General features: G+C 40.2%; 1 protein-coding gene across 1 annotated transcript in view; it reads right to left on the minus strand.

Moving 5' to 3' along the window:
• Window positions 1–19,522, minus strand: part of ANO4 (anoctamin 4) — a 398,627-nt gene that overhangs the window by 68,700 nt on the left and 310,405 nt on the right. The window contains exons 12-16 of the mRNA XM_057743345.1: window positions 18,849–18,904; window positions 16,393–16,514; window positions 12,563–12,697; window positions 11,452–11,548; window positions 6,988–7,048 (exon numbers count right to left, since the gene is read on the minus strand). Of these exons, the coding sequence (XP_057599328.1) occupies window positions 6,988–7,048; window positions 11,452–11,548; window positions 12,563–12,697; window positions 16,393–16,514; window positions 18,849–18,904 (471 nt within the window). The remainder of the gene's footprint in view (window positions 1–6,987; window positions 7,049–11,451; window positions 11,549–12,562; window positions 12,698–16,392; window positions 16,515–18,848; window positions 18,905–19,522) is intronic.

Genomic DNA, 19,522 nt, shown 5'->3' on the forward strand with positions numbered 1-19,522 from the left:
AATGGACTAACAGTATACACCTACTAGGATGACTAAGATTATAAAGACTAATAATTCCAAGTGTTTGTGAGGATGTGGAACAGCTGGAGCTCTCATATAATGCTGTTGGAAATGCACAATGGCATGGCTACTTTGGAAAATAATTTTTTATAAAGTTAGACATTACCTTATTCTATGATCTAGCAATGCCACTCCTAGTTATTTTCCCCGGAGAAATAGATAAAAAGACTTCTATGCAAATGTGCAAAAATTTTTATAATATCCATTAAGTCTCAGCTGTATTTATAATAGCTAAAAACTAGATTGAATCCAAATGTTTACTAACATTTGGATAAACAAGTGGATAAAATAAATAAATTTTGCTATATTTCAGGCAATGGAATACTATTCTGTACTAAAATAACAAACTATCGACATATGCAACAATATAAATGAATCTCAACAGTATTAATGTTAGTGGAAGAAGCCAAAACAAAATGATAAATACTGAAAGATTCTATTTGTATGCAATTCTAGAACAGATGAAACTATGGTGATAGAGAGCAGGTTTGAGGTTGCCAAGGCGCCGACTTCAGAGGCATGAGGAGACTTCCTGGAGGATGAAAATGTTCTGTCATCATTACAGTGACAGTTATGTGACTATATATATTTCACATAACTTGTCACAATGTACACTTAAAATCACTGGGTTTTATTTTATGTGAATTATACCTAAATAAAATGGACAAAAACGTCCTATAATCCTATCACCCAGAAAAAAATCGCCATTAATATAATATAAAACACCTTTGTTTAGCTCACAGGCAACATCCTGACCAGGCCCACCTGTGAATGGCTGCAGGCCAGAAGAAATTAACACATCCCCTCCAGAGTCTGGCCAGAACCAGGAAATATCTGCAACGACTTAACAGCCTTTTTTACTTTACCTTCTCACCTCCCCCGTCTTTGCTCTATAAAAGAAACGAGCATCCAAACCCCAGGAAAGATGGTTCTTTGGGACACTAGTCCAGCATCTTCTCAATCTGCTGGAGTTTTGAATAAAGTCACTATTCCTTGCCCCAACACCTCATCTCTTGACTTACTGGCCTGTCATGCAGTGAGTGCTACCAGCTTGGACTTGGTAAAACTTATAAATCTGAAATCACACTTTATTTGTATACTTTGTATTCTACATTTTAAAAAGTTAAATATAGCTTTGTGCTATGTTATTATATGCTTTGAAAGACACTTTTTAACAGCTACTTATGATTTCCTTAACCATTCTATTGGTGGATATTTAGGGTATTTCCAATTTTTACCTATTATAAGCAACTAAAGCAAGGAAAACTTATTTATGTATAGAATGTAATGTTTTTATTTTGTAATTAAGATCTCCCTGATACCCAATTCTGTATAAGATTTTGACTGAGCACTGGAACAGCATTCTAAGTGGCTACCTGCTACCTACGGGTCCCCACTTTCACCTCCCCCCACACTGCTGCCACAGTTACTTCTCCAACCCAACTGATGATGTCACTCCCCAGTTTACAACCTCAGCTGGCTTTCTGTTGCCTCTAGGGTGGAGTATGGTTCTCTGTTGTGGTACAGATGTCCTGTGATAAGCAGAACTCAAGCTTCAACATGCACTCTCTTACGGCTGAATTGTGTCCTCCCTGCGAAAAAATATGTTTATGTCCTAAGCCCCAATCTCAGAATGTCACCTTATTTGGAAATAAAGTAACTGCAGATTAACTAGTTGAGTTCATACTGAAGTAAGGTGGGCCCTTAATCTAATATGATTAGTGTCCTTATATAAGAAGACTGCCATGTGAAAACACGGAGACACAGGGAGAATACAGGTGAAGATGGAGGCAGAGATTGGAGTGATGTATCTACAAGCCAAGGAATGCCAAGGATCGCTGGCCATCACAAGAATCTAAGAGAGAGGCATGGGGCAGATTCTCCCTCAGAGCCTCCCAAAGGCACCAACCCTGCTGACACCTTGATTTTGGACATCTAGCCTCCAGATCTGTGAAAGAATACATTTCTGCGGTTTTAAGCCACCCAGCTTATGGTATTTTGTTACAGCATCCCTAGGAAACTAAGACACAGTCTATGTCCCCAGCACACAGAATGTCCAAGCATTCCTCTTCAGAGTTTTGCCCACGTGGTTCTCAGCTCAGAATGTTATTTGTACCTCTTCCTGACTTCAGTCCTTTGCCTGGCAAATTTAAGACTTAGTTTTAATATCTCTTCCTGGGTGAAACCTTTTCTGCTTTTCCTTTTTGCCCCAGTTAAGTTGGCTTCATGGATGCTCACTGTCCCTTTGTAAATTGGACTTAACACCCAGTATTATAATCACCAACTTTTGAAAGCAGAGATCACATCTTACTCATTTTTTGGGGGTATATCCAGTGCCAAGGGACAGTGAACATGCACTGTCTGCTGAGTAATGAAATCTTATAACATCCTACAGAAGGTGCATGCCACAGTGGACATACTTTGAAACGACTCTGGAGTTTGGCAGACCAAATCTGGTTTAAAATCCAGACTGCACCACTTACCAGCTGCTGGGTAATCTTAGGTGAGTTGCATAACCTCTCTGAGCCTCAATATCCTCATCTATAAGATGGAGATAGTGATTTCTTCCTTGTGGGTTATAAGAAATGGATGAGGTGTCATATGTGACTACACCTACATACCTAGTAGGCATTTAGTAAATGCATAATTTTCATTTTTTGAATATACAATCACCATTTTTTGTCAGATATATAAGGTCATAGAAATAAAATTAGTGTAAATATCTAAAAACAAGAGGCAAGTTATTATAAAATTTATTTTCAAAAATGAGACATACTTCATTCATAAACTACTGATGGGACCATATACAGAATCTCTGAATTTGCATTTAAACAACCTCGATCTTGTGATTTTGGTTGGAAAGCTCTGAGGACCTTGATTTGTTTGTTTACTGGGGATAATTTCATTTTTGGCAACACTTGAAAGAGAAAAAAAAAAAAAAAACAGAGGAAGGAGAAAAAAAACCAAAGAAAACAAAAACAAAGAACAGAGGGAGATAGTATGCTTCCTGGCAAGTCTCTGCAAATATCAAACTCCCTCATGACTCATTTTTATCCCCTAGGGAGAGAGCTAATTTAGGCCATAATTGTTCTGTCCCTTGAATCTTTCTGAACCAAAATGAACACTGACGAAAGAGCCACTCTGATTCAAGCTCAGAGCCCTAGGCTCACAGTACAGTCCCCGGGAGTCCTTGCCATTGCGCACACATGTGAACAAGAACAAAGGTGGTGGAGCTCTGTCAAGATCTGAACCCCACACAAAGGCCCTCCCAGCTGCTCCAAACTGTTTCCAAGTGGAGCCTTATTGTTTCTCTGGTGAACATACAAAGCAAAAGGCAACAAAACAAACACACCAGCCCCGTCCCTTTGTCCCGTTGGAGGGCTTGTAAACCACTTACATCTGTTCTCATCATCTCCATATCTAGCAATTTCCCCAAAATAAAGTGCATTTGTTTTCCTAAATGTTGTAACTTTTCAGTCGTAAAGGATGATCCTGAGGCTATTAAACCGAGCTCCGTCAGAACTGAAGTGCTTTTATAGGACACCACTGTCACAAAGCTGTGTTTATACAGGGCTCAGGATGGGTATAACAGTCCTTTATCTTAAAGTTCAGATCCATGAAGCAGAAGCAAATAGGATTACAGACAGCACATGAGCCTAGCGGTGGAGTGGAGGAGCTAAGCTTGCCCAGTTTAACTCCCAGCTTTACCACTTTTTTTCTAGCTATTGCCTCAATTTTCTTGTCTATCATCTATCATATGGGAATGGTAACAGTCCCTTCCTCAAAGGTTGCTATACAATCTGTATAACTGAGATGATGCTGTACAATGCTTAGGACAATGCCCAGCATAGAGTAAGCCCTCAATAAGTATATGTTATTCTAACTATTACTGTTATTGGTTATTCTAGATTTCTGCAAAAGGCAAAGCCCTGTCTACAAAGAAACACCTGGGGTAAATCATTCTTTTTCTCAAACTAGCATACTTCTGGGAACAATAGAAGATTTAAGCAATAAGTTGTCCACGAAAATAAAGCAATTCAGAAAATGAGTTATTCCAGGCTTGCCTTGCCTGGAGTGGCCCTAAAACGTTCCCTTTGCTCAATGGTTATTACAAAACATCTATCAGATTCTTAATGAGTACCCTCCAAGGCACGAGGACTGTCAGATCTCCAGCCCATCTACTTGCAACCTCCATGCTCCAGGTGGTCACTACCAGTCCGTTAAGTTTGGCAGAGATAAAATAATAAAATCTATCTGTTATCCCCAGCATAAGACATTCCAACTTGCAAGGAAGGGATGCCATCTCCTTTATAATGGTGGTACTGGGTAAGCTGTGGAGATGCCAACCTCTACCTTACAGACAATTATCATTCTATCAGAATTTTACTTCTGGGTAACCATGGGAGAAGAAAATATTTCAGTCAAAGCATATGTAAAGTTGGTAGAACACTGAAATGGGTAAGGGAGTTTTGTGTATTAATTCTTCCAGAATACCACTTTTTCTCCAGAAGTATTAACCCATTACAGAGTAGACCAGTAGCCCAAAGCAGATCTTCCCAGTATGTGTGCCAGAAATGGATTACAGGTCTGCAAGAGGTGATCATCCCATCAGTTTTGGGGGCATCTAGGGCTGGGGTGCTTAGGGCAGTATTATGCCTGGCCATGAGCAGGCTCCTTCATGGACATCAGCATGCTATGCACATATTTTCATTTTCTATGTGTGTCATGACTTGAAAAAGTTTGGGAACTACTGGTTTAGGAAATGAATACATTTTCCAGAGTCTCCTCATTTGTAACTGTGGCAAAGCTGAAGTAGTGGATAGCCTATTATATTCTGTGATCATGATTACCATACTAACATGTTCTAGAAAAGCCAGATACATGACCTGAGAGGTCATTCCTGTAACTAAAGCCCTACTATGGTTAGCTTCCTTTGTTTGCAAGGGGGCAGAGATGCAGTAAGGGGTGGCACAAATAGTGAGGGCTTTCAAAAGGCCCACGCAGGGAGGCAGGAATCCCATGGGAATTTAAAGACTGGACCTATTCAGACCGTATATGGAAGCCAGCAGCTTGAGAGATGACAGCCACAAGAGACCCTGGGTCTTCACCCTGATACCCCACTAATAACATGACTTGGCTACATTCTCTCTTTGCTTCTCTTTGGGGGTCTGTCTTGCATTTTCTCCCAGTTGGCTGACAGTTGGCTTCTGTACCCTCTATTCTAATTTTTTCCACTAGTTCTTAGCTTCTGATAATTTCTAGGTTCTGATTTCTCATAACTTCAACCTGCTCATAATTCCTCCTGGTCCCCACTTCTACCTGCTGGTCAATTTCAATCTCTCTCTCTCCCTCCCTCCCTCCCACTTCTTCCCTCTCTGCATCTTTCAGTGTCAGTTTCTACTGCTAACTCCCTGTGTCACTCCACATTTGCCAATCCACATTCTTAAGAATAAGACTGGGTGGTATTGCCAGTTCCTCCTTGGGCAGAACCTTAGGCCTTCTCCCAGGCTACTCACCAACCTATGGTTTGACTATTCTTGTGACAAATGCCCATTGGATGAAAGGGGATGGAGTCATAGGGTTCAAAAATGTTCCTTCAACAGAGCTGTGGTGGGTGGGACAATTTTCTTTTAAAGAGCTCGAGGTAAAGAAGACGTATCTAGAACAAACTCCTAAAGAGAACAAAGTTTCATATGTCTACTTGTCAAAGAGACCATTTAAACATATTCATTGTCTTATAAAGAAATTCTTTTGGTAATTTTCTTCTCTTTCCCTTCTTTTTTTCCCCAATCCATCCATTTATTCATTCATCCATCCATCCATCTAATAAATACTAATAATGAGTATTAATAAATACTAATAAATACTAATCTGTCTTCAAAAGAAATGTATAAGGTCTCCCATGACCATAATTGTCCTTGTGGGCCATGAACCTATTAGGGGAGAAAAACTGTGTATACAAATCATCATTAGTGCCCAAAGAATGGCATAAACCAAATGCTATGGAAGCTCAAAGGAGGAAGACATCTTCTGGCTTGAGAAGATGCCACTTCAGCTGGGCCCTGCATGGCGAAGATTCTGATGCTCATTCCAGGAATAAGGAACAACATGAACTAAGCCTTGAGTTCGTAGAGTTCTATAACCTCAAAGTTCAGTTTTGGTCAGTTCTAGAAGAAACCCAAACTGAAAATACATAGTGTAAAAGGCCTCTCTCTCATCACTGTTCACTTATCCTTCCATGAAAGGTAAGCTTCTCCTCAAAGGTAACCCCCATTCATCATTTATTATGAATTTGTCCAGACTGTTTTCTATACTATTAAATTAGAGCTCTATGATTATTTGACTAGGAAGATGTTATTAAACCCATTTTACCAAAAAGTGGGCTAAGTAACTTCTTTGGGCTAAGTAATTGTTTAAGTGAATGTTCCAGCATACCTTGTTATTACAGGGCTATTGGCTAGAAGTGATTTCAGAGGACTCAATTCAGTATTGCAAATAGCTCTGGTTTATAAGGAGCCATTTTGACAAGAACTGGAAGAAAGCTAGAGGTGGGTACTCACACATTAGTCAGATGAGAAGATTCCACTCACAATAGAAAGTCCTACATATACTGAGATAGGTACTCAGGTCTCAGCAGACCTTCTGGTATACCATAAGCTTTATTTTTGTCTCCAACAGAAGGTGAACTTTACTCCAGTAATGGAATGCTGATGAAATTGTTGAAGGCTTAAGAGAAATAAGACATGTTCTCCTCTATAACATCACTTTTAAAATAAACCAAATGAATTATTTATCAACTTGTGTCCAATACAAGAGCCAACTGAATTTACTCAAGCTTCTTCCTCTCAAATCCAAAATCAGACTTTAAAGGAACATATCATAGAGCAAATGATGGGAATTCATGGTAAACGAATGTAGAACACTTACCCCAGACTGCCATGAAAACAGCAAAGAAGACAGTGGCTCCATTGTCAAAAAGGTGGGTAACCTGGGAACATTATGAATCAGTTAAACTAATTTCTTATATACAATATTTCAATTCACATTTTTTCCATGTTCTGCAAAAATAACTCTGACAATGCAATGAATTTTACAGGTTTTCTTTGGGGGATATTCCTTTTGCATCATAAGGAAGAAGCGTTTTTTTTCCTGTGAAAGAATTTGGATATGGAAAGGATTGGTTCCATTTATGTGGGAATCACTTAGTTGAGCATTTATCAGTAGCCCCAGTGGTGCTATTAAGAATTTCCTTTTGTGCACTAGAAAAACGAATATACATCCACATCTGCATGTGGATAGACTTATATTTAAGACCAGGTAGGTATTAATGTTGCTGCTGTAAAGGTTTCTGATTTCCCCAGCACTGTTTTTAATGCCTTGTTTATTCTCTTTGAAAATATGGCTATTTTGTGTGTGTAGTTTTGAGCAAACATTTTCTGGCTGCCCTCTGGACTTCAGCATTAGAAAGAAGAGCAACCCATGAACACAAACCACTTCTACCTTTATTAAAGCCTCAGGTAATCACTACATTTACCTCTTACACATAACACAAAGACAGCTAGCAAATACTTTATTGCTAGAATAATATATTCTATTGCAATCACCATAGCAGAAAGCAAAAATATCTATTTTTGCTGCAAAGCTGCCAAGCTCATTTCCGCCTCCCGGATAAATCACACCAAGGTCAAGCCAAAACGAAATGATGACTGAAACGTTCATAAAGCATAACCTTTTTTTTGGTGCTTTATAGCTCTCTGTAAAGTATGCTTTACTGTCCCTTGGAGAACATGCCAAGTATAAACAGGTCTTTTCCTATCATATCAGAGTGTGAAGTATTTCAAAATTTTTCCAAAGTTTATTACTTTTCTTTCTTTAAACATAGGAGAGATGCGTGGCATTCAAACACCTAGTGTGAGACAACAGTCTAAAGCCAACTTATTTTGATGCCAAAAGGAGTGTTATACTGTGTGTATCAGGTGGTCAGCATCAAATCAAGCCTGAAAGTCCCAATGGTATGTGGTTGATTTGTTCCCCCTACTAGGGTATTTCCTGGTGGAAACGCCCTGCACCATCAGGAAAGATTCTGGAATGGATTGTGGTTGTCATTGTTTTAGGCTGCGTAGATCACCTTTCCTCTGGGTAACAGGTCTCTCTCATGCAGTCACTAGGGGTCACATGGCTCAAGTACAACCAATCAGAGTCCTTCCCTGGGACTGGTATGCAAACACTTGGAGAGACATTTTCCTGCTGCAGTTACCAATTTGGAAGTATATGAATCAGGGTGAATTAATAAAGACTTCTAGTTCCTCCTAAGATGATAAGCTAGGACAGGCTGATGGCTCCCTCTGCCAAAATCAATCCTGGAGAAGCAGGATAGTAGATTTCAGGAACTGACAAAACACAAAAACACACAAAGATCCTGAGAAATGCCAGGGGAAACAGAAGTTTGCCTTAAACTGGTGTGTGTGTGTGTCTGTGTGTGTGTGTGTGTGTGTGTGTGTGTGTGTGAGAGAGAGAGCGAGAGAGCGAGTGTGTGTGTGTGATGGTAGGGAGTGGTAGTGGTTCCCAAGCAGAGTGAGAACACAGGTTAGAGAAATATTTAAGTTCTACTCTAGCCTCTCCCTCAATGGTCATTGGAAAACTAGTTTCCCCTCCCTCAGAATTAAGCTGCAACAGATCAAACCACAAGTGTGCGTGTTCTTGGGGGTAATATCAGGGATGCTCAGAGTCCTGCTTTGTTGGAGAGATGATAGATGTAGGTGCTGCCTGGCCAGCTGGCCTCAGGCAGTCGCTTCCCAGTGCTTTCCCTCTTAAACCCCAGGGCTGATAAGTTACAGTCAAGGGAGAGTGCCTCCTTCTAATTCTGCTTTGTTCTAAGCAGGCTTAAAAATGAAACTCTGAGCAGAAAAGTCCTCTAACAGAGTGACAGCATGTAGTGGCACCTGGGACACACTGTCCTTTTCTCTCTGTAAATTCACCAGGACTGACCTGGCCTCTGACCCTTATCCAAAATGGTTGATACCTTCATGGGAAAAGCACCCAAAGGCCAAAATAATAGAATATCCGGGGAAGACAGCTACCTCCAAAAAAATTCCAAAGTAGGCAATATACACCTTCTGAAGCAGACATTCTATGACAGCAGACCAAGAATTTAAAATAAGCATACAAAACTGTTTAAGGAGATAAAGGAAGGAAGATGGAGGCCTGGAGCTGTGGCAGTCAGCAGCCCTCTTCCCCATCATGTGAAGAGAACCCGTCTACAAAATGATCACATAGACAGGTGGCCAGAGAGTGACATCTGGCAATCTTGACAACCAGTTCTAGGCATGAGGTCCTTGTGCTCAGACAGTGTGAACTGCTCTAGTATTTTTTGCAGTGAAATGAGCCAGGAAGTCCTTTTCTGCTTAAGCCAGTTTGATTGGGTTTCTGACCCTTGCAAGTTCAAGTGCAAGGGTCAGGGATAAAACATTCCTGATGAGCAGAAGAGCTGTTGACTGACTTGGATCTGGGCTCCAACTTGATCCAATATTTCTATGTCTCCTCAGTCCCATGGAATCAGTCTGGCATTTCTAATAAATTTTTCTAAAGGAGACTCTGTATGACTCCAATTATTTCATTCTGAGGCTCTTAAGCCTTCCTTTTACCAAGTTTCTAGGCAAGGCCAAACCCAAAATTTAGAACCGAAGCATCCTGAAGCTCAGCATGGCACAGGGACGTGTTTTGCAGACAGATAAACTGAGCGCCAGCTACCTGCTGTGTGACCACAGAATAACAACTTTTACCTCTCTGAGTCTCCAAGTAAAATGGGAATAATAACACCTACCTTAAAGTTCCTGTGAGAAGTAGAAATAATAAATGTAGATTGCCTAGCTATTATTATAGCTATAGCCTAGCTATTATGATAATTATTATTGTTTTAGATCTAGATCGTTTGGGAAGGCAACTGCCTGGTGAAGGTCCTATAAAATCTCAGCACTCTAAACTCCTCCTGATGATCCTTTTAAGGAATTACAGCTTCCCTAAAAAAAAAGAATTTCACTAAGACAGATCTTTTACATAGCAAACAAACATCCCCCAGACAAAAAAAAACTGGGCTTCTGAGCTTCCCCCAAAGCAGGATTTTTACACCTGAGTCATTCGTGCTTAACTCATGATCTTTAAACAAAATTACGTTACTGACCAAACTCTTTTGATTCTCACCACATCTCTGTTTCCCAAGCTCATTCTGTTCAATTTGTCCTCATGCAGGCAGGTCTATCTGTATGTTCTCCAAAGGAAGGGAGAGTATTTTGTGCTTTTTGGGTCCCTTGCAGCACATACTATGAGTCCAAATCTTTCTAAAATCACAGCTGGCTGCTATTCCTCCCACCAGGCTGGCCACCTGCAGGGCTAGAGACAGCAAGGATGGGCAGGCTCCTGGGCTGCCTATCGAATGTTTCCACACTTAAATTGAACAAAACTCTGCAATGCCAACAGTATAATTAGATAGATCAAAGCTGCAGTGACTGTAGAGGTTACATAAAATCTGCCAACCCTTTCGATACCTGGAATCTGGGTAAGCTGATAGGTAAGATCTCCTCCAGTCATTGCTTTGCATTAGTGATACTGCCCTTCAGTAATGAACTCTAGAAGTTTGATGAACGTGTCTAAAATTTTAATTAAGTAAGGTAAAACATCAGAAAGGGGGATGTGATAGTATATAGACATAATGGTGCTATGTATTTTTTTTTTCAAAGCACCTTCACACATACTATCTTCTTTGGTCCTCATGACGTGCCATAGGGCAGAGAGGGCAGGTATCACTGCCTGCATTTTAGAGATGAGAAAGTGCAGGCTCAAAGAGGCTGTACACGTGCAAGCTCAAGGAGGTAAGTAGCTGACCTGGACTTAAATCTAGGTCTTTTGGACAATAATGATGATGAAGAGGAGGAAAATGATGGCAGTTGTCATTTCCTGAGATCTTACCATTTGCTAAGCACTACGCTCATTATACACCTTATCACATTTCTTATAAAAGTCATGTGAAACAAGCATCATCATCTCCATTTTACAGATGAGAAAACTGAGGCTCAGAAGAGGTTAAATAACACTTTCCTCCACGGATAAGTGGTACAGAGCACAGTCAAGATTTGAACCTAACTTTCTCTGATTCCATCAACTGTTCTATTTGCTTCTTGTGATAATAATTAGAGCCAATACATTTTAAATACATATACAGTAAATAAAAGATACCTGAATTAGAATCCTGAATGATGAAGGGTAAGTCTCTCCTACAAGATAAACTTGAGAATCGAAGACCAGAAAGGACAGAGAGAATGTGATCACCCACCATCTCTCAGGAAGGTATATATTAAATTCAATCCGACTAAAATGCTGCATATTTGAAATTACCTTGGCATAAACGCAGCTGTCCGACAGCCTCATGAAGGGACAGTATTTATCACACACAGGACACATGATGATATCTGTAGCTTGGCAGACTTCTTTACTGGAAAAGAGAACAGAAAAGGACTGCTTTTTGATGACATAACAGCTTTTTTTCCCCTTCAATTTCACCAGAATAGTCAACCAGTAAACAAGATTTAGCAGATTAAATTTTTGCCCTCAGAAGCTTCTTATCCTTTTCTTAATTAATGTAAACAAGTGCTTGCACAGTTTAATAGTTTGATAGACCTACTTATTTATGAGGCTGTTTCTTGGCTCTTACATATTAATAAGTTAAGCTCAGGAAAATACATGAGGCAAAACGTGGATGGTTATACCTCAGGTTTTACAGAAGTCACTCACAATACTGCACAGGTGTGAAGCAATTTCTCCCTGAATTCTGGGCACAATGAGATACCTCACAAGTGCCAGCCTTAATTTCTATGTGCAGGATAAATAAGTTATGGAGGAATAAATAAAAATACTAGGGATTAGTTCTGGGAGAAAACTACATCTCATTAACAATTTCCCCAGAAATTAAAATCTTTTTGCAGAACACTTTTATTTTCGCAGTCACTTCTAAAAGGCACATTTATTAAGATCATTGTCCAGCCTTGTACCAAGATCTCTGTGAGCACCTTAAACTATATTCTAGCGAAAGAGCCAAAGATAGCAATTGTTAACACGGAATCATTCACAAGGTCCCAGCAAGCTGGTGAGATGTCTTTCTGCCTTACAGGGTCCTTGTAAGAACACGTAAGTATTAGAAAGAAAAAGGTGAAAAAGTCAGAAAGAGAGCAACTTTGAGCCTGTGAATGAAAGTGATTGTTCTGTGGATATACAGTGGCTTGTATACCCATAAATGTGAACTTTGCTTCCTTGCTAGCTGGAGACCACAGCCACAAGGGCAATGGATGGATAGACCTAGCGAATTGTACCTTTTGAATTTTTCCAGGAGAGACTGGAAAGAACTTAAAATGAATAGCTAAGTGGGCCCATGGTCTGTGAATACCCCCAAAAGCACAAACACCCATCTCCAAATATAAGCAAAGGCAGACTCATCCAGAGCTCCCCGTACCTGACTTGGCAGTGATCCAGAGTTATGACTCCGTACAAAAAGACAAATAATCCAATGAAGGCAGCTGGGAAGAGCATGCCGGTGTACCAGCCCAACCAGGCAAAATACAGCCCAATCTTCTCTCCAAAGTACCGCCTGTTTAAGACACAACAGCCTTGCAAGTTATACTGAAGTGTTTAAAGTTAGGCATTAACACTTTGCTCAGTTATTTTACTTTGCGGTGGCCTTGCTGATAACTATGCAAAGTAAGCCAAGAGAATGGAATGTTTGCCCAGATGTAAACTCTGGACTTAAAGTTCTTTTCCTATTACTCTAGGTCAGAAATAGAACGAACCCTTCCATAAAAGAACCTGATTATACACAAGCTTGTTTTGACAACAGAACAAACACAGTTCATTCAGGAAGTTATACACGATACTGTTATTGACAAAGAACCGAGGGAATTCGAAGAGTTGATGCCAACATGTAATTTCACTTTTGCCATTTCTGAGTGTGTTTGTTTGTAATGAGTGTATTATAATTACATGTTTTTTAAAAAGAGTAAACAAAATTACTGTGAAAAACTTTAGACACCCCTTTCAATATTTTGTAGTTTTACAAGATGTTTACAATGCTAGAATCATAAGATACTACAAAGAAAGAACTAATCACTAAGATTCAACGTGAATCAATACTGAGAGCAACTTTCCGTTTTAAGTGATGACTTTTCACAGGCATCGACATCTACCTCTATAAGTATTTTTTTGAGACTAACTAGCCTGCCTAGTGCCCTGTGGTCTGTGAAGTTTAAAAGTGTCCAGGGAATTCCTTGGTTTTTGATTTACTTCTTAAATATCATTATTGTACTTTCTATTCCTTTCAACAGCTACATTTCATAACTTAGAAGTTGATTACTTCTTAGTCCAATGTAAGAATATTCTAATTATTTTTTATTCTCCTTCTAAACAATGTTGACCATCTGTTTCCAAATACTGTCTGCTGCTAGAGTACTCAATGGCTCCTAAAAGCATGGAATATCGCATATTCTACTGTGTCGCAACAGAAACCTTCCACTTTCAGAAGACTTTTCCAACATATATTCATATACACGTATATTCATTTATTCATTCAACTAATTAAAAAATACCTACTATGTGCCCAAAACTATGCTAAGTGCTGAGAACCCAATGGCGAGCAAAGTAAGCTTGGTCCCTCCTTCTATGAAGCTTGCAGGATGACAGAGGAGACACACACAAATCAATTAAAGAATAAGCTTATAATTACAAAACTGGGAAAAGAGCTACAAAGGAGAGGAACACAATGCAATAAGCGTATATAACGAGGCCATCTGACAACGCTAGCCAGGCAAGACTTCTCTGAGGAGGTGACTATTGTGTTGATGAATGAAAGTTAACTAGGTGGAAAAAAAAAAAAAAAGAAAGTTAACTAGGTGGGGTTAGGGACAGGATACGGTGTTTCCAGGAGAGGGAACAGAACATACAAAGGCCCTGTGGTCGGAGGGACCAGGTGAAATAAGGGCAGTGTGGCTGGAACACTGAAATGGGCTGGTGAGCTGGGCAGAGGCTAAGCCTTGATGGGCCCTGCAGCCCACGCTAAATGCATTGATTTTTGTCCTGAGAGAAATGGGAAACCATGAGAGGGTTTTAGCCAATCCGGGGACAAGACCAGATTCACATTCTGTCTGCAGGGTGGAGAATGGAGTGGAAGGGCCAGAGAGGAAAATGGGAGACCAAGTAGGGGAAAACAGCCATAGTATAGGTCACAGGTGAAGCAAGCAGTAGTGGCAGAGGAGATGCTGGGGTGTGGTCAGATTTCAGAGATATGGAGGAAGCAAAATCTAGACATGGGACAAGAACTATTAGAGAGAGGAGATTCTCCAGTTGCTCTACAACATCATTTCACTCAAACCTTGCTTGTGCTTTTCTTTCTCTTTTTCTTTTCTTTCTTTTTTTTTTTAAATAAATTTATTTATTTATTTACTTATTGTCTGCATTGGGTCTTTGTTGAGCGTGGGCTTTCTTTAGTTGTGGCGAGCAGGGGCTACTCTTCATTGCGGTGAGCAGGCTTTTCATTGCGGTGGCTTCTGCTGTTGCGGAGCATGGGCTCTAGGCACATGGGCTTCAGTAGTTGTGGCATGTGGGCTCAATAGTTGTGGCTCATGGGCTCTAGAGCACAGGCTCAGTAGTTGTGGCGCACAGGCTCAGCTGCTCTGCGGTATGTGGTATCTTCCCAGACCAGGGATCAAACCCGTGTCCCCTGCATTAGTAGGTGGATTCTTAACCACAGCACCACCAGGGAAGTCCCTTGCTTGTGCTTTTCATGCCCCTTCCCTTTGGCCAACACAAATCCCACTGCTCTTACAGGGCTCAGCTCCACAGAGCCTTCCACATGGGCACTGGCCCATATCCATCCTTTTCATTTTCCTAAAGGTTGCAAACTTTTGGTCTCCATCACACGTTACCAAATTATTCATAGTCTTATTTAACAGTTGTCTCAAGTTTGCAGGGCTGGTTTTCCTCAAGGAAAGTATGCGTTTCTCAAAGCCAGAGACCACAGCTTCTGTGTGTCTTTGCCAACAGTACTTAGCATTGTACTAGGAACACAATGGGTGGTTAATTAATACTCTTTGAAAAATTATAAACTCTTCATCAAGAAACCATCACAGATGGGAGATGCTTTTTTTTCTTTCATCATTTTATTTATTTATTTATTTATTTATTTATTTATTTATTTATTGTTGGAGTATTATTGTTTTACACTGTTGTGCCAGTTTCTGCCGTGCCTGCAGCAATCTTCTGTAATTTTTAATCAATGTAACCTTGTAATATGGGACTTGGGCTGGGAAGAGAATTGGCTTTGATTTTTTTCTTCCCTACTAGTTTATCATTTATTGATACTGGTCAAAGGCAAATGATCTCATCTCAGAAACTATTTTCCACTCGCCCAGATCATCTGGATCCTTTGTTAGTCACACAAAGAGGGGACACAATTCATCAACATTCCTGGGTCAACAGGAGTAAACGCTTGTAACAAGGACTCTGGAAGGAAGAATGACTACCCAGGGAGAGGAAATATAAAGTGAGTTGTCTTATTATTTCATTTTCCTCTGGGCTCATTTTCTAAGGGCTCTGAGAGAAAGTGAAATAAATCCAGCTAGTCTAGGAAATGAGACATGACTTTCTTTTTAATAAAGAATCCATGAAGTGTGGATTGTTACTACTCAATCTTAATAATCAGTCTCTAAATAAACAATGAGACGTCAGAGTATAATGGCGCCATGGCAGAAAGTTGGGCGTATACAGACAGTTAAAGAAAACAAATATTTCCACTGCACAATTATCATAAGTTAGAAGCAGATATACTTTTCTGACTTGCAGAATTAAAACGATCTTTAAAAGTTATTAGTTTTAAGTGAAAATTAAAGTAAACCTGAAATTTATTAGAATGACAGCACCCTCTATTTCCCACTTGCATAACAGTAACTAATATTCCATTTGTCACTAATATATATAAGCAGTGTTACCTCTCTACAACTGTTATTGATAATCTGTCACTAGCAGTCACATGGGTGACAAGCTTCTTATGGAATCCTGGAGGGGCCCTGGCTCATCTCACATGCCCATTTCTAAGGCCCTTTTGGAGGAAACACCAGCCTCATCAGAAGATCAGCTTTACCAAGAATGACCAATGTCCTGGCAAGAAGTCAGATTTGAGTGTTAGCTGTGCACCTCTGCCCATCCCCACCCCCACCAATGTTGACTTGTCCCAGCTGACAGTCTGCCCTAACCATCCCGTGAAAGCTTTATATTTGCAGCTGGTTAAAAACTCACCTTACAAGATCCAAAGGCTGATATTTATACCACACGCCCCAGGAGGCCCAGCACTCGTACAGCAGATGTCGGTGGTTTACCGCTCCGTGGGTTCTAATGGAGTTTTTACTTCTGTAACTTCCCTGGGATAAAAACAGCACTACCAGTGAGGTAATACCCACAAAAGCCGAAAGGAAAAGCTGATAGTAATATTAGTCTTTATGGCAGAAGTAGCAATAGGGGTGATGAGAGAAAAAAACAGACCCATTCCTTTGAAGGGAAAGCAGTGTGATTAGATATTCTGGACATAATCTTGATGCTGATTCCATGTAGTAAAAAGCCCATGCTTGCTGCAATCAGGCAGGTCTGAACTGAGTTAAAATTCAGTTCTGTTACTTTTTTTTAGTTAGGAGACCTTAAACTCTCTGAGCTTTGGATTCCCAGTTCATAGTGGAACTAATAACGTCTACCTCATTGGATTTCTTCTGTGGTTTGAATGAATAGAGCGTCCTGCCCAGAGGCCATGCCCAATACTTATGAGTTATCTTTCCCACTTGTCTCAAGACACAGTAGTTGGTAAACAGCTGGTCACATGGTCTTGTCTATAAGAAAACCCTAGAATGTAAGAGTTGTAAGGCACCTAAGAATTACAATACTCAAATATAATTCTACTTCCTCATGGAACAAATGAGGAGACCATGGGCCAGAGGAGTAGGCTTTTTTTCCTAAGTTCAGTTAGTGGCAATGCTAGTTTCACAAACAGAAAAGGTATTTTCTGGAGGTGAACTAATTATTGACATTTTAATGTGACGAGTCCCTTCTTAGTGGGAAGTGAACAGGCCTGAGAGACAAGGAACTCAGGCTCTTGCCTCAGCTCAACCACCAACTCACTCCATGACTGGGTGTAGGCTAACCTTTCTCTAAACCTCTATTTAAACTTTTACCATAAAACAAAGCAACAAGAGCTGCCCTTCCTGCCTCCGAAGGTTGTTATGCGGTCAAATAATATAATCAAATTAAACAGAGAGCGAAAAGTCAAAAGAGCGATTATGTTATTACTGCAGCTGCTGTTACTAATTTGGAAGCTCTCTTTTCATAAAAACAGGGCTTAGCAAGATATGAAAACCACAGAGAAGGCCTGGAATTACTCTGGGGTTTCACAGCTGTACCTCCTCAGACTGCCTCATGCCCACCACCCACTCGCCTGCACAGAAACTTCTGTCCACGTACCACTGCTCAGACACTGCCCTTACTGTGGGCAAGGGATGGGCATGGGAGGATGCAGTCATCACTGAAACCCTTTGGGGGGGCACGATGCCAATTAATAACCACATGATATGCTTTGGGGACATCTGTCCTTAGAGTTCAGGAACACCTGTGTGTGACTCCAGAATACCTTTGTGTCAAAATGTTTGCTTCTATCACACGAAAACGATCATTCCAAAAAGGTTTCATGGGCGTCTACAACAGGGTCTCAGACCAAAGCCTCTAGTTTTCTTAATGAAGAAGGTTTAAAAAATTCTATACCACCTTCTCCATCCTCTTGGTGTTTAAAATCAAGGGAAGAAATTCCGTAAGCCATATAAGAAGTATATTTTGGAAAGACTTGCCATTGGCAGATAGTTGGAACTGTCCTTCACGCTGAATTGGCCAACTGTTAACATTGTTTCTAATAGAAGATTGTTCTGAAAATCTCTCTAACAGGACTTTCATCCTGGTTACTGTGTGAGGTCCTAGAAGATATGGGCTATGATACTTACTTTTGGGTTCTCTGTGTCATACTGTGACTGGTACGGAGTAGGGGCTCACTACCACGAAAATGAGAGTAACCTCTCACCAATCATGAGAATTACATCCCTGAAAACCCATGTATATAAGGCGAATTCTGGGTTTAATTACCCAAGATCTAACGGGGAAAACAGCATTAAGGGTAATCACAGTTACATTTATGAAAGTCCTTATAGATGACAAAGACCATGTAGTAAATAAGGAGAATATAAAAATTTATACATCTTAAATAAGCAACAATAAGTACAATACTATTAATTTCCATTTATCATCCTTTTGCTACTAGAGACTTTGCATAATGGCTTCCTCCTACTCTTTAAGGATTAGCTATAAATTCTTTTGTTGCAGAGACTATATATTTCAGAGACATTTTCCCCCTGGGTCCAGCACCTCATGCAAATTTTCAATGCCTCTTTAATTTTATGATTTGGAGTCCCTCAGCTATTCCTCTAAATTCATGCTGAGTGACTCGATTCAAGTACTTGTGCAATTACATAAAAAGACAGAGAAATAAATCTACACTGGGGGGAGAAATGTCACAATGCAATTAGGCCCTCCCCAACTACCCACTGAACAAATTAAATTCATTCTGGACAAATGTCATATCAACAAACTCAATTAATGGCTACCCCCAGAAGCTGATTTAATAACAAGGAATTGACAGAGATAGAGAAAAGGCAGGACAATACCTCGTGCAGAGGAAATGCAGCTTCATAGGAGCCATTAGTAAGCAAACGATTCAGACCTACAACAAGAAAAAGGTCCAACGTGAATCAATACTGAGTTTAAATCCTCACAGTGTGAGACTAATGTAAGGGTGGTGCTTTTTTTTTGGAGAAAACAATCTACATTTTCAAAAGTGGTTCAGAACTACTTGGGAACAACAGTTTAGAAAGTTTTGCTATCTGCTCAGAAACTGGAATCAAGGACTAGAAAATCAGGTTTTCAAACAGAAACTAAACAATGAAGCACACCTAGCATGGTGCCTGGCATAGAGAAGGGAGTGTGCTGTGAGAAGTGGATAAACTAATCATACCAAAAAGATGATTTTCTACCTGGAGCTTTACCATTTTCGTCCAGAAGCTTCAATATGGACAAACCCAACTCCTTTGCATTGGACTCGTGGGATGACTTTAGAAAGCCCTCTTGTCCTCAGGCCTCAATTTCCTCATCCATAAAGTGGGGTAGGGGTATTGGATACGTGGATTTGCAATGTTTTATTGGTTAGATATAAGCCACAGTTCCCACCCACACTTAAGGCAAAGGGACTACACATTGGGGAGTCACCCGAGGGTGTGTCTACCACAGGTTTATGAATTTTTTTCAAAGCCCCAGCTTTTGGTTTCATTGATTTTCTCTATTT

Source organism: Hippopotamus amphibius, chromosome 7, assembly GCF_030028045.1.
Source record: "Hippopotamus amphibius kiboko isolate mHipAmp2 chromosome 7, mHipAmp2.hap2, whole genome shotgun sequence".
Lineage (NCBI taxonomy): Eukaryota > Metazoa > Chordata > Mammalia > Artiodactyla > Hippopotamidae > Hippopotamus > Hippopotamus amphibius.